Source organism: Corvus cornix, chromosome 4 (assembly GCF_000738735.6).
Source record: "Corvus cornix cornix isolate S_Up_H32 chromosome 4, ASM73873v5, whole genome shotgun sequence".
NCBI lineage: Eukaryota > Metazoa > Chordata > Aves > Passeriformes > Corvidae > Corvus > Corvus cornix.
Window position 1 is genome coordinate 1,794,099 of NC_046334.1, and position 13,500 is coordinate 1,807,598.

Genomic DNA, 13,500 nt, shown 5'->3' on the forward strand with positions numbered 1-13,500 from the left:
CTGAAGGATTTTTAACGTGTCTTCCTGTGGCTGTGTTTTCCACAGTGGGATGTCAAGCCACTCCCCAGTCAGACCAAAATGGATTTCCAAAGCCCATGTTTCCTTGGTACAGAATCCAGCAGCATTGCTGCTGAAGGAAGCAGGCTAGACTACTTTCTTCTGGGAGGGAAATAAGACCTGGGAATCCCAGCGCTCTTCCAGGAATGTATAATGTGTAAAATAAAAGAGATATGTTCATAATTTCAGTTACTGTGCAACCACATATTACAGAAGGTGGGGCATGTGCATTTCTGGCTATAGACAGCAGCAGTTCTATGTGCGGGTGATACCTGATGAGTATTTTTATTCACATCATGCCAAAATATGTTTTAATGTTCATTTTCTATCCTTTTTTTTCTTTAATTTTCATTCAGGCAAACTTTTAAAAGCTGAATATATCCTAAGCAGCCTGATTAGTGACAATGGAGCAACGGGTGCGTATAGATCTCTTTTCCAATTTCACACTTGCTATTTTGGTGGGATTTTTGATCCTAATTTTAACAGTTACACCAGCCTCAAATAAAGCCAAACCAACCCCAGTAATGACTCCTTACATCACACTTCTCTTTCCTTCACCATTCTCTCCTAAAATGTGGAAGCATGACTTTGTTTTTGAAATTTCTGTAATTGATCCTTGTATATCTTCACTTGGGTGGGAAAATATTCTGGATGGCGAAGTTTAACCTGTGGAGCAATTTCAAGCAGGTGGCTGATCTAGAAAACTAAGACAACTCTGTCGCCTCAAAAGTCCAGATTGTTGGAGTAATGTTCATGCTCCAGATTCCCACTGATCTTACAGACTAAATTAATACTTTATTCTATAAGTTTTATTTTCCTTTCCTCAGGGTTTCTTTAGTGGGTCTATTCAGGTTTCTCTACAACTGTGAAAATTGAGGAAGTTCAGGGTTCTGTTGGTTTGTTTTCCATGAGAAGCTGAGATTCTCATATGGAAAGGGCCTCCATGCAAAGAGAAGAATCCTGGCAGTTTGCTGGGATTGGAGTTACCCTTGGAGGCTTAGAATGACAGGAAGATTTTTCGTTCTGTGCCGAGTTTTCCCACTCTTTCTGCAGGAACCTGGCGATACGCTGAGGAGAGCGATCGGATTCTTGTTCAGGCAGTCTGCTTACAAATCAGGGGACAGATTCTGCAAAAGCTTGGTAATGCTCTTGTCTAAAAGCTTCCACTCAAGGTTTCCTCCTGGTTTTTTTTTCCTTAAAAATGTTACACTGGGCATATGTCAGAATTTTGGCATGCTGTAAACACCCTATACCCACAAAACAGTCACAGAAGATGAGTTGCACACCCATCTCTTTGCAGCAAGGGCCTGGAGCCATGTACCAAGCAAACACGTTGCAGGAATTATCATTTTATTGCTAATCTCACCTGAAGCCAAGGAGCAAACTGAAATGTTCCCTTTTTGCCTGTGCCACTCCATGTTTGCTAACACTTGTCCCAAATGCACTGTTCCCAAAGGCAGGCGGTAGTTGATCACAGGGACATCCCAGCAATTTCCTCTCTCAAGACAGGAATATCCCTGATTTTCAGTATGATGGACTTTGGTATTCAGGGTTTGGCACTTGAGGCAAGAGCCTTCATTTTTTGAAACTTCATTAGTTTGAAACACTAAATCTTCCATGACTGTGGAGCTGAAGTCTTTTATGAGGATAAAATGGGTGTGTATGCACAGCCAAAAGCTAAAGGAAACTGATAACTGATCAGTGTCATTGGAGCACAACATGCCATGGTGTGGTTTTATCCTGTTCTGAGGACCTGAGGTGTAAAATAAGCTATGGAAAGCCATCCTTGGCAGTCACCTGCTCAGTGCCTGTTTGATTTATTTCAGGGATGTGGTATGAGGCAGCAGAGTTGATCTGGGCTTCAGTCGTTGGATACTTCAAACTTCCTCAGCCAGATAAAAAGGTAGCATTTCCTCTCCACTCTGCATGTCTCTGCCAATCCAGTAATCACTCCAGCTTAGCTTTTGTTTCCTTCAGCAACAGTGCTTCGATTACACACCTCAGCCAGGGTTAACAGGCAGCACAAAGTCTGTATTCCGCGTTGTTTCCGCGTGCATGCACGGCCTGACCCACACCTTTTTTCCTGCAGGGGGATGAAAGCAATACTTCTCATTAAGCAGAACCATCTGAAGTGAGCCATCCCTGAGGATGCCTCTGGTGCCTCTGACAAGGACAGACTAATTCCAGAGTGCAGCCACAGATTTTAGCTATTTCTTAGGATCAGAACGAAATTTTTTTCCCCAAGCACGTCTGTTTGTGGAGCTGCTCTGCGCTGTCTGTGGTGGGTGATGGATTTCCCTGGCCCTGCAGGACCTGGACACCTCACACAGGCACCGTGCCTGTCCTTAACACCTTTGTGTGAGGCTGGGCAGCACTAATCTTCCCACTGGAGATGAAGCAGCAGTCGCACCATGTGTCCATAGCTAAACAGGAATGTGAGCCTAAGCCTGGCAAGTCCTCGGGTGATGCTTGGAGAGTGTTTGTAATTGGACCCCAGCAAAGGATATCCCACAAACCCAGACCTTGTCACCTCTCCTCTGGCACGTCTTAAAGCTTGACCTCAAGCTCAGATCATTTCTGTGCTCTCCATTTCAGCGGGAGCAAGGAATTCTACAGTGAATTTTGTGAAAGCACACATTTACCTCCTGGTTTTCTTAATTATTTAGCCAGGCAGCCCCTTAGGTGGCATCAAGTCTTCCAGATTACACTTTCTGCCAGATGAAATTAATAAAACCATACCAAGATGACATCCCTGAATTTCTTAGCCATGCTTCTCTTTGGATCTTGTTTGTGTGTTTGCTTGCTTGTTTTTCTGGTATGTTCTACACAGGACCTACTTTATTCAGAGCAGTAAAATTCAAAATACAACTATGAAAATTTTGAATTTCTCTTTCAGGGAATTGCCACTTCCTTGGGTATTATGGCAGACATCTATTCTTCCATGAATGAGCAGGATTATGCACGTTTTAAAACCAATGCTGACATTGACCTGGTGAGACTCGGTTTGGGGTTTGTGTGTGTGGATTCTTCAGGTGGTCTCAAATTCACCCACACATTTCCTCTCCTGTGCTGAGAAGGCTGAAGAAACTTCCATTGCTCCCAGTGAGAAAGTTAATTAGCACCTAGATGGGACAATGCCTGGCTTCAGGAAAAAGAACATATTAAGAGTATTTTATAGAGTGTATGTATTTAGGATATTTATGGAGTCAAAAGTGATGTATCCACGGTAAACCTGAGCAAAATGGTTCCTGCAGAAACAGACCGGGCTGTTGTTTAAGATGTGATTGTTCCAGCCTACCAGACCCCATATGTTTGGAAATAAAGTCCTTAAGCTGAGGTTTTCCCTCATGTTTTCTTTTTTTTTTATTTCACCAGAGCCTCCTGCGGGAGTTCAGCCATCGCTTGTTATCGGCTGCTGAGGCCTGCAAGCTGGCAGCAGCCTACAGCCAGTACACCCCCCTGTTTGTCCTCACGGCCGTGGTGAGTGTTACTCTTCCCTCTGGAAGTGGGATTTGTGCAGGGGAGGAGTCCAGGCTGCTAAATTTGGCTCTGACATGGCTTTCAAACAGCGTCTCACGCAGGGCATCATGTCTGTGTTGAGGGTTTGGTTGGTTATATGGGGTATACATTGCTCTGAACTGCAATGGGGAGGTAAGCAGAGGGGTGGAAAGCTGTCCACAGAGTGAGGATGGGCTTTCAAGCCCCAGGAATGCTGCTTCTCCTAGAACTACAGCTGTATTTCAAAGGAAAAAAATACGAAGGTTATTTCCTCCAGGAAACGTAGCAGCAGGAAATTAGAGCCAACCTTTGCTTCAAATTGTGTAAGGGAAAGAAACATGGCTTTGATTCCTTCATTCCTCTTTGATCCCCTCCCAGAACATCCGTGGGATGTGTCTGCTGTCCTACAGTCACTCCAAGGACTGTCCCCCGGAAAAGAGAGAGTTCTACTTGTCCGAAGCCAAAGAATCCTTCGAGATCGGGCTCCTCACCAAGGAGGAGCAGAGTGCCATTACCAGCAAGCAGGAGCTGCACAGTTTCATTAAAGCTGCCTTCTGCCTCGCCACCGTGCACCGATGGCTCTACGGAGAGAGCCAGGAGCTCCGTGAGGTCACTCAGCTGTGCAGGGAAGCCCTGGGAAAACTGCACTCCTACAGCACCTTGTTTCCAGAGGAGGAAGGTAAAGGGATGCTTGCCAAGGAGATCATGTCTCTGATCACATCCGTGAAGAAGCGCCTGCGAGTGCAAAGCTTCCCAAATTCCGACGCCAGGTCTTATGTCCCAGACAGTTACAAAGACTCGGTACAAAAACCCGTCCTGCAAGGGGAGACCAGCTTTGAGAATATCCTTGCCAAGCATTCCCAGCATCACCTGTCAGTGTGCCAAGTGTTCGAAAAAACTTGCAGAATTCATAAAACCATGCCAGGACAAATCCAGGTGGGAGCTTGTATCACAACCTTAAGAACAGAGACCAAAGCCATGGACACTGTGTGTACTACTGAAGACACAGGTCACCAGAGGAGAGGTGCTGTGAAAATCCTGAACTCACCAACAGCAGGAAGCAGATCAGAGGGCCTCGGTGGCCGGAGAAATCAAGACATTGGCTCTGGTGTGATGAAAATTTCCTTTGAAGAAGAGGTTGAGCCATTAGAAATTGCAATAAACAGTGAAAATGATGTTTTCAGCAGAAGGCTAAACAGGAGCACTACTTCTGAGAGCTCTTGGTGCAAGCTATCTAAATCCAGTTACTCTTCCAGCTGGGAGGAGCTAAATTGTAATAGCAACAGAGAGTCTCCCAGGGACGGGGAGCAAGGGGAGAAGGGCTCGGTGGAGGAGTGGTGCTGCACCACAGAATCTGATGGAAACAGTCAGGACGCGCCCTTGTGCTCGCCGCCTCCCACAGCCGGGCGTCCTGCTCCTCGGGAGCCCCTCCATGGCTGTGGGGGGTCTCCTCAGCATTCCTTAGAGGGGTGTGCTCCTCAGGCTGGGCGGATGGTGGAGAAAGAGTCTCTCTGTGGAGAAGAGCTGCAGGAGGGAAGACGCTGTGGAGGGAGCTCTTCAGAAAAGAAAGCAAAGGGCTCGAACAGTGACTTTCCTTCCCTCTCCATCTCTTACGCCGTTCCTACAGGGCAAAAGGAGGATAAGCCCTTTTCCTATGTGGAGCTGAGCTGCAGGACCAAGGACAGCAGCAGGGAGGGACGTGTCGGTCGCTTTGAGTGGGTCCACCCAGGAGAACCTGCAGATAGCACTGAGGATCTCTCGTTTGAGGCACATCCACCCCACAACGGGGGCACTTTTGTACCATCAACAAACATCGAGCCAAAACCAGGCAGTGACTCCTCTGTGTGTGACTGGATGAGGAAGTCTGCTGTGCTGGGGAACAGATCTCTCCAAGTGCCTCAAGTTGACACCCAGGCAGAAACAATAGATGACACTGAATTTGAGTTCGTCAGTGTTGGAGACTTAGTCAGCAATTACCCTACAGCATTGGCTCCAAAGCATGAAGCAACTCCCAGTGTGCCAACAGCTTTGCCCCCTCATGGAAAGATACCCACAAACAAGCACTTCGACTGTGCCACTACGGAAGAAGATGAAGAGAAGTCTCAGGACATAGTGAGCAGCAAGAGACAATCCAGTTCATCTCTGAGTTCATGGATCAAATCAGCACAGATGCCCATGAGCTCCCCTGAACGTTCGATCCCACGGGGAAGTGGTTTTGCCTTCACACCGGGGAGAACGAAGGAAGAGATCCTGGACGCTCGGTTTCTGAGGGATGAGGACTACAAGCGGCTCCTGGCAGGGGTGGAGCATAATTGGCTTGTCCAGAGACTGATGCCTACTGGGGTTTTTAGGGCCAAAGAGCTTCACAAAGCGTACTGTAAGTTGTCACACAGCAACATGTGCCTCCACAGAGAACAAGCTTGGCTCAGGCTTTTTAACACAATATTTTAGTCAACATTTATTAGGATTTAATTTTTTATTGCTTTCTACCCCATTACTTAAGTTTAGATTCCACATGGCATCCCTGAAAACTGTCTGTTTAAGATAATGATCTTTAGGTTAATCATAAATAACAGCCAGCCCTCAGCACAGGCTCAGAGCGGTCCCGTGGATTTCTCCCGTTTACCTGTGGTGTTTTCTTTTTTTGTAGCTGCTCTTCTTCTGAAATACTCCAAGAAATCTGGGCTGTGGACAGGCCAGGAGACAGCCGTGTTCATCGGGGACTACCTGAAAGTGGCCAAGGAAGGCAAGCAGAGAAGTGCCTTTTGGATACACTTCCTGCACCAAGAAGAAAGCCTGGGAAGGTATGGACCAAACAGATTCCCGAAACAAAATGTTTATCAATGCTGCTTCTGTGTAAATATGGATAAAAACTGTCTGGTAAGATTTGCTGTTGCAAGAATATTTTATGGCTTTCCCAAATGTGTTGGACATTTTGGCAGTCTTTCCCAGCACTCCATGTAAGTCTACTTTTTAATTTCTGGTAAGTAAAAAGCTGCTCTATTGTAGTCTTCTAACAGCTAATTGCAGAGTTCAGATCATTACCTGAAGGAGCTTATGAATTAGTATGGGTGGAGAACAGTATTTTAATACCTCTGAGTCAGGTCTCCCTTCAGAGTCAAGAAGAGTTGAGTTTAAACATACCAGTGTTATGAAACCCCCATCCCAGGATTTGATTGATAATTTTTCACCTCTATGTGATATAAAAGAAAAAAAACCCACCTAATTTTAATCCCAGCCATTTTAAATGCAGGTGGATTTAATTCCGAGCAGCCAAGCTCTGCTTTGCAATGATGCTTCTGTATCACAGCATCCAGAGCAAACCCTGCTCCTGACACTTCTCCTTTTGTTTAGGTATGTTGGGAAGGAATATAAAGAAGAAAAAGGACTCCTCCATCATTTCAGTGATGTGGAGCGACAAATGACTGCCCAGTACTACGTGACAGAGTTCAACAAGAGGCTGTATGAGCAGAAGGTCCCTACCCAGCTCTTTTATATCCCCTCTGCAGTACTCCTGGTAAGAACTGTCTCGTAATCTGTTCCAAGGACCTGATGGCAAAGGATGTCTTGAGTCAATTATAGCAGTGGTGAGGCTGTCTCGTTTCAGATACTGGAAGACAGAACTATAAAAGGGTGTGTGAGTGTGGAGCCCTACATCCTCGGGGAGTTTGTGAAGCTGTCCAACAACACCAAGGTAGTGAAGAACGAGTACAAAGCCACGGAGTACGGTCTGGCTTATGGCCACTTCTCCTACGAGTTCTCCAACGGAACTGACGTTGTCGTCGACCTTCAAGGTGTGTATGACAGTGAAGTTTATGCCTTTCACACTCAACTTTTAGCCCACAGGTACCTTTGGGGTATTCACTTCATTAAAATTCGTTGTGTGTCTCATTGGGTTCTGCTTTTGCTGTCGTATGTGGAAACTGGGAATCACTGAGGTGACACGAAGAGAGCGAGGGCAGTGCCAGGCAGAGAGTCCTGAGTGTGGTAATACAAAGGCTGCAGTGTTTGATATCAAAATGTACCATTTCTTCCACAGGCTGGGTGACGGGTAACGGGAAAGGCCTCATCTACCTCACAGATCCCCAGATTCATTCCCTCAATAGCAAAGATGTCTCACGCTCCAACTTTGGGAAGAAAGGAATTTACTACTTTTTTAATGATCAGCACGTGGAGTGCAACAAGATCTGTCGCTGCCTGTCTTTGACGAGGCCCTCGCTGGAGCTGCTGGCCTAGACTGGCACAGGTCAGTCCACAGAATGACCCATGAGCTGGACACTGCTTTACCCTACACATCTTTGGGAGCAGGTTGTCCAGCAAGGCAGCGAAAAGCTGCCTTCATTTCCCATTCCCCTCTGCAGCCCCAAAGCCCCGATGTCCCGCTGCCCCCGAGTGCAAAGGCTGGGATCATTTCTTTGGGGAGATTTTCTCGATGAGAAAGGCAACACAGCATCAAAGTTCCACAGAAAGATGGGTCCCCAACAGACTTAGCTTTAACAAAACCACCCCCTTTTGTTTCTGCAGCCAGCAGAGATTTTTAGGCTTTTGTCCCCGCGTTTTAGCAATGCTATTGTTTTCTAGGTGATGTTCGTGCCGAGCTGTTTGGAAAGATGCCCTATCCCTGGGCAAACTGATTAGAACTAGGTGTAAAGAGGGAGAAGGAAGAGAAAAAAAAATTAAATCTCTTTATTATGGTGCATAAACCTTCAGTCTTGGGGAGCTGCGCAGCTGCGCAGGGAGAAAAATGCATTCAAAAATATAATGCCAGTGTGAATAATCCTTTCCCGAGCGCTGCTTGCAGACTGCTCCAGCTTTGTCAGGTGAACTTGAACCGGGCCATCAGATTTGCGGCCGTTCCCATTGCACACTGTCTGTCACCCCGGGGCATTCACCATCTTGCCTGTTGTTAAGAGCCAGCAAACAATCCATCATTGAGCTGGGCAGTCGCCGGCTCACACAACAGTGAAATCGGCATGTGACGGGACACTCGGCCCCAGTGTCTCGCAGATTAAAGTGATACATGAAAACTCACGTGTTACTGGGAAGATTAAGCCCGTTATCTTGTTGCGCAGCCAATAAAGGCCGGCCTTGTCCTCGGCAGTGGGGAAATGCTGGCTTTAACTAAGTGACAAACGCCGCGCTCACATAGCTCCGTGCTCCGGCCAGCGAGCGCCGGCCTCCGGAGGGCAAACAAAGCTAGTTAGCAAGATCCCGGGAATTAACGGGCGGCAGAGATGCTGTGTTAAAGCTTCTCTGCAGAAGCTTTCTCTGCTCTATAGAGACAATTAAAACCAAAACAAAACCTCCCCGACAATCTCTGCGCAACAAAGTGTCCTAATGCGCCGCCAGCAGCCGGCCCCGCTGTGTCTGCTCCAGCAGCCCACGCAGTTTTGAGACCCGTGGCCAGTCATGCCTTTTCCAGCTCCTTCCTGCTCAAAGAAAGAAAAAGAAAATTTATTTAGATGTGCTTCTAAATAAATCCATCCCAGTGAAATCTTAATATTTTGCTTTCTTCCTAATATTTCCGTCTAGCAGCTCATTTCTCCTATTGGTTTTAGGAGACATTTTGCCACCATAGTTACAGCTACTCACAGGTAGAAGTAAGGGTCAAGGATTAGCTTGTCCAGTTCCCTGTTGAAACAGACATGGAATCATATTCTACTGGTCTTATTCTTTACAGGATTGGGCACAATTTCAGATGTATCAGGCATTCTGTCTTCATCCGGGGCTTGGATACTGGAAATCATGGATTTATGACCTCATCCCCTGAAGAGCTGGGCTGCACACACAGCCCCAAACACACTGAGCTTACATTATTGGTTCACATTTGTGGTACAAATAGGGCATTATTGAGGAAATAAATAGGTGACTCGGATGATGGAGAATTTAATATTTTGGTTGTAAATTTCATCTTTGAGCTACTGACAAAAATCTGCTGTTATTTCCTCTGGTTTCAGAATAAAGTAATTTGAACTAACTGAGACTTAGGGAATACTTTTCCCTTTTTTTTATTAGAAATTTGAAGTTTTTATTGGAGATTCAGTGGTTTGTATTAAGTAACTTGCTACCAGGGTGCTTTTGTGGCTCGATTAGTTGTAACAGTCTCCAAATTCCAACCTAAGTGCTCTGTATAACCATTGAGGGCCAGTCTCTACAAAATGAGTGGAACTGTGTTATGCTGGGACAGTGAAATGTGAACCGTAGGGACATGAAGCTTGAGGAAATATGAAACATTTTCTCCTCTCACCTAAACTCCAGGACCTGAGTTTACACCCCGTGTAAGTGCTGCTGTAAGTCAGGCACAAAACCGGCTTGCTCGTGACAAAGTGGTGACACACTTTCCTGTCCTTCAGGGAAGGTATTTGCTTAAAGCAGTTTTTCCTCCTTCCCTTTCTGCAGGTATCCAGGTGAAAGGCAGAGTCTTGTTGGCTGTGTCGTGCTTGTGCATCTAAGTTAGTAAATTTGATATCCAGGGAACAAGCTGATGCAACCGAAGCCTGCGAGCAACAGGTAGAATGATTTTTTCACTCATCTGCCAGGAACTAATGACTCTATGGAGCACTTCAGGGAATTTCTCTTAGAAAAGATGCAGTGGAAAGGAAGCCCCTCAGTTATCCCAACAATACAGGGCCGAGCCAGGCTTGCCTTCCTCCCTTTCCCTCTGAGTCACAGCATTCCGGGCCATTCCGGCTGGCGGAGAGTGGGTATGGGGTGACCCCTCCAGCTGTGAGGCAGCCCCTGCACGCGAGGCAGCACGGTCCCGCTGCCATAAACCCGGCATCAGCTGCCCCCAGAGCCCAGCTGCTGGATTTAGGCACAGCTCCTTCAGCTATTCATGGGTACTGGGGGAAAGCCTCACGTCAGCCAGCGCAGAACCACAGCCTGTGCTGCCCAATCTCTTCTGCTTGGAAGAACACAGCAGCAGCAGCCTGCTCGGCATCTCCTTCACACTAACCAGAACCGGGATATTTGCAGCAAGGTGTTGGTACCTGCTGCTGTCACCTGCTGCCTTGAGGGAAGCCCCGGCACACGGGTGCCTCCCCCAGCTCTGCGGGGAAGCTGGCGGCAGCGTGCTGCTCTAGCCCCTCTCCCGGGAGTGACACATGCCACCCTCCTTTCTTCCACTTGGACGAAATCATCTCCCCTCTCCCCTGGCAGAGCGGGAGCAGATGGGGCTGTTGGCCTCTGCAGCCGCCCGCTGCCCCAGCTCCTGTGAGCCCGCCGTGCCTCCAGCCCCCCCAGTCTGCCTGCTCCCTCCTCCAAACAGAACTTAATCCCATTCCCTAATCCCAAACTTCTCTGCCAAGCTGTTCGTAAGGCAGAGTGTATCTTCCCTCAAAAGATACCGAGTTATTAACGATTTGTTTAATGCTGGACTCTGCCGCAGCACCGGAGCACCGGCTGCACCGAGCTGTGTGCACAGGTCCATAGAGGCAGGTCCAGCATCCCGGCGGGTTCCCGGGTGGCACAGCCACCGCCCAGGGGAGCAGGATGAGGGCAGGATCCCCCCAGCAGGCAGCAGGTGCCATTCCTCCCTCGGTAAAAGCCCAGCGCAGCCCAAACTGCCGTGCCGGCTACCGGGGCTGCCGTCCCCTCCGAGCAGGACATCACGTTAATAGAGGTTGATTTGCAAACGGCGTCGCCCCCCCAGTGCCCCCCTTTGCCTGACTCCCGCTTTTCTGCTCAATGGCACAGATGCTGCTTTGTGCTGCCCAGGACCAGGCAGCTATTAGCAGCAAATCCAGCGAGGGAAATTAATGAAGGCGACTACTAATAAAAGACAGCTCAGGACAGCCCGACCAACTTGCTCCAAGCGGTAATTAACTTTTTTTAAAACTCATGAAGGTAAATACGCCATCAGCTTTGGGCTGGTCTCTCTGCTTTTTAATAAAAGGAGGAGCGGGGGGAGGCAAGGGAAAGGGACGGCTGCGTGTCACAGCCGCCCCAGCACCATCCGTGTTCCCTCCCGGTCGCCGCAAAGTGACCCTCCAAGGATGGGGTTTTTTTCTCCAATCAGTTTTTAGAGGCTTGATTTTAAATCTGGCAAGAGTTCTGCCTCTCCTCAATCTGAATTCAGTACGAGAGGTCACGGGGATGAGCAGGCTGCCAGAATTTTGCTGGACTAGCACAACTGTTGCAGAATTGTGGGTAGAAAGCAGGATATCCTTATATCCTTACACTGTCAGCTTATCAGAGCAAAAGAGTCTGTCTTAGACTGTAAAACACAAGATTTTTGCCTTGTAGAAGGACAACAACCTACATCAGGTTACAAAAAAGATCCCGCTGGGATTTCTTTTGATTCCAGGGGATTGACTGTATAATAGATAACTGAGATCCTTTTTGCCCATGGGGAATTGGAATTGGGGCCACATGGGCCAAATCCACACATAATACAGGACCGGGGGAAGCCCAACCTGGGGCACCAGAGTAAGGCTTTAGGAAAACTGGGTTTAAAATACGCCAGCCAGCTGAGAGCCCTGTCGGGAGGGCTCTTTAACGATGGCGCTACGTGGACAGATTTATGCCTGCCATGAAAGGCAGCGTGCGGCAGCCCTTGGGGTGCTGGTTTGGCTCCTCGTGGCCATTCGTATGCCAAGGAGGGCTGTAAAACCCCCTGGGGGCCTTCGAGCTGCCCCTCCGGCCCTGCCGGCGTGGAGGAGCTTTTATGCCAAAATACAATACACAGAAGGATCATAAACACATGTTCTGGGGCAAGGGGCTGCCATGGAAACCACCCCCAGGTTCCTCACATCATCCAAAGAGGTGTTTGCCCATCTTGCATCTCCTGGTCCACTTCCAGGTTGGCTGCAGTTGGCTCTGGGGACTTGCCATCACCTCCAAAAATCAGTCTTCTGAGAGAAAAGAGGGAAATATATGAAAAAAAGAAAGGAAGGAGAGGAATAAACTCAAATTAAGGGGGATAAAGTGAGAGAAATGCTTTTGGCCACATTCAAATGAAGAATCGGGATGAGGGTGACTGGGTTAGGTGACCAATCCAGCCTCTCCAACTCAGCCTTTGCCAGCATGGTCCTGCCTCCCCCTCCCAGCCTTGCCCCCCTCAGGCCCATCTCCTCCGAGGGCATCTCCAACCAAGCCCAGCGTCCCCCAGGGAGCAGGGAAGGTTTGGCTGGCGTGGCTCCCACCCCAAACCCCTCTCCAAACCCCCCCTCCATGCTCCGCATCGTGTGCTTTTTCCCACGGTGGTTCCCGTTGCCACAGTCCCAGCAGGACGGTAACGCTCCTGCCAACAGGCTCTGTACCTGGGATGGAGGGAAATCCCTCCAGGATGACGCACCTGGCAAGAAGCAGCGTCCCTCCCTGAGGATGGCTGGGGGGAGCATCCTGGTGCTGAGCCACCCGGGATGTCCCTGCTGTTCCTGCATGGCTCCAGCACCGAGAGAGAAGTGCATCCCGTCCATCCGGGCATTTTGGAGAGCTGAAGGCACCTACTCCAGTGCCTCTTAAAAGAGGGAGAGAAACCAGGAAGGACAATGAGGCCCGACCAGAAAAGATGGAGAGGGCGCTCAGCTTCTTTTGGCATTCCTGGAGTTTAATCATTAAAAGGGGTCGTTAAAAGCGAGTGAGAGTGAAAGACCCGCTCCCGACGGGCTGCCCCACACACCGCCAGCGCCGTGAAAGGCTCCCTCTTGTTTTGTTCCTCCTGGCCCGTGGCAGATTTGGGGGGACACAGCTTCATCTTGCTGGCCACATCAAAGCAGTGATTATGCAAATGCTCCCACTTTTTTTTTTTTTTTTTTAGGGAATTATTTATCACACAATAACCCCCCTGCCAGGGGGGGAAACAATAGATCAGGCTAGATAGCACTGCTCGCCCGAGGCTGCGGGGCCGGGGGGACCCCCGCGCGGTTTATTGGCCTAACCTAATTTCACTAATTCTCTTTTCACACATTTTGGGCTTTTTTTTCTCTTTCTTGCCCCCCTTCC

At 48.5% G+C, this 13,500-nt stretch overlaps 1 protein-coding gene across 7 annotated transcripts in view; it reads left to right on the plus strand.

Annotated features, from left to right (window-relative positions):
* Positions 1–13,500, plus strand: part of ALPK1 (alpha kinase 1) — a 39,340-nt gene that overhangs the window by 25,084 nt on the left and 756 nt on the right. For 4 of the 7 annotated variants that reach the window (XM_039550910.1, XM_039550908.1, XM_019293017.2 and 1 more), the window contains 11 exons: positions 414–473; positions 1,111–1,197; positions 1,884–1,960; positions 2,954–3,049; positions 3,433–3,537; positions 3,934–5,932; positions 6,206–6,359; positions 6,910–7,072; positions 7,163–7,349; positions 7,595–7,801; positions 9,236–9,532. In XM_039550910.1, coding sequence (XP_039406844.1) covers positions 414–473; positions 1,111–1,197; positions 1,884–1,960; positions 2,954–3,049; positions 3,433–3,537; positions 3,934–5,932; positions 6,206–6,359; positions 6,910–7,072; positions 7,163–7,349; positions 7,595–7,791 — 3,125 coding nt within the window. In that variant the 3' untranslated portion in view covers positions 7,792–7,801; positions 9,236–9,532. Of the gene's footprint in view, positions 1–413; positions 474–1,110; positions 1,198–1,883; positions 1,961–2,953; positions 3,050–3,432; positions 3,538–3,933; positions 5,933–6,205; positions 6,360–6,909; positions 7,073–7,162; positions 7,350–7,594; positions 7,802–9,235; positions 9,533–9,954; positions 13,490–13,500 lie in introns of those variants that run through there. The other 3 variants (XR_005601758.1, XM_039550911.1, XM_039550912.1) reach the window with 3 other exon arrangements.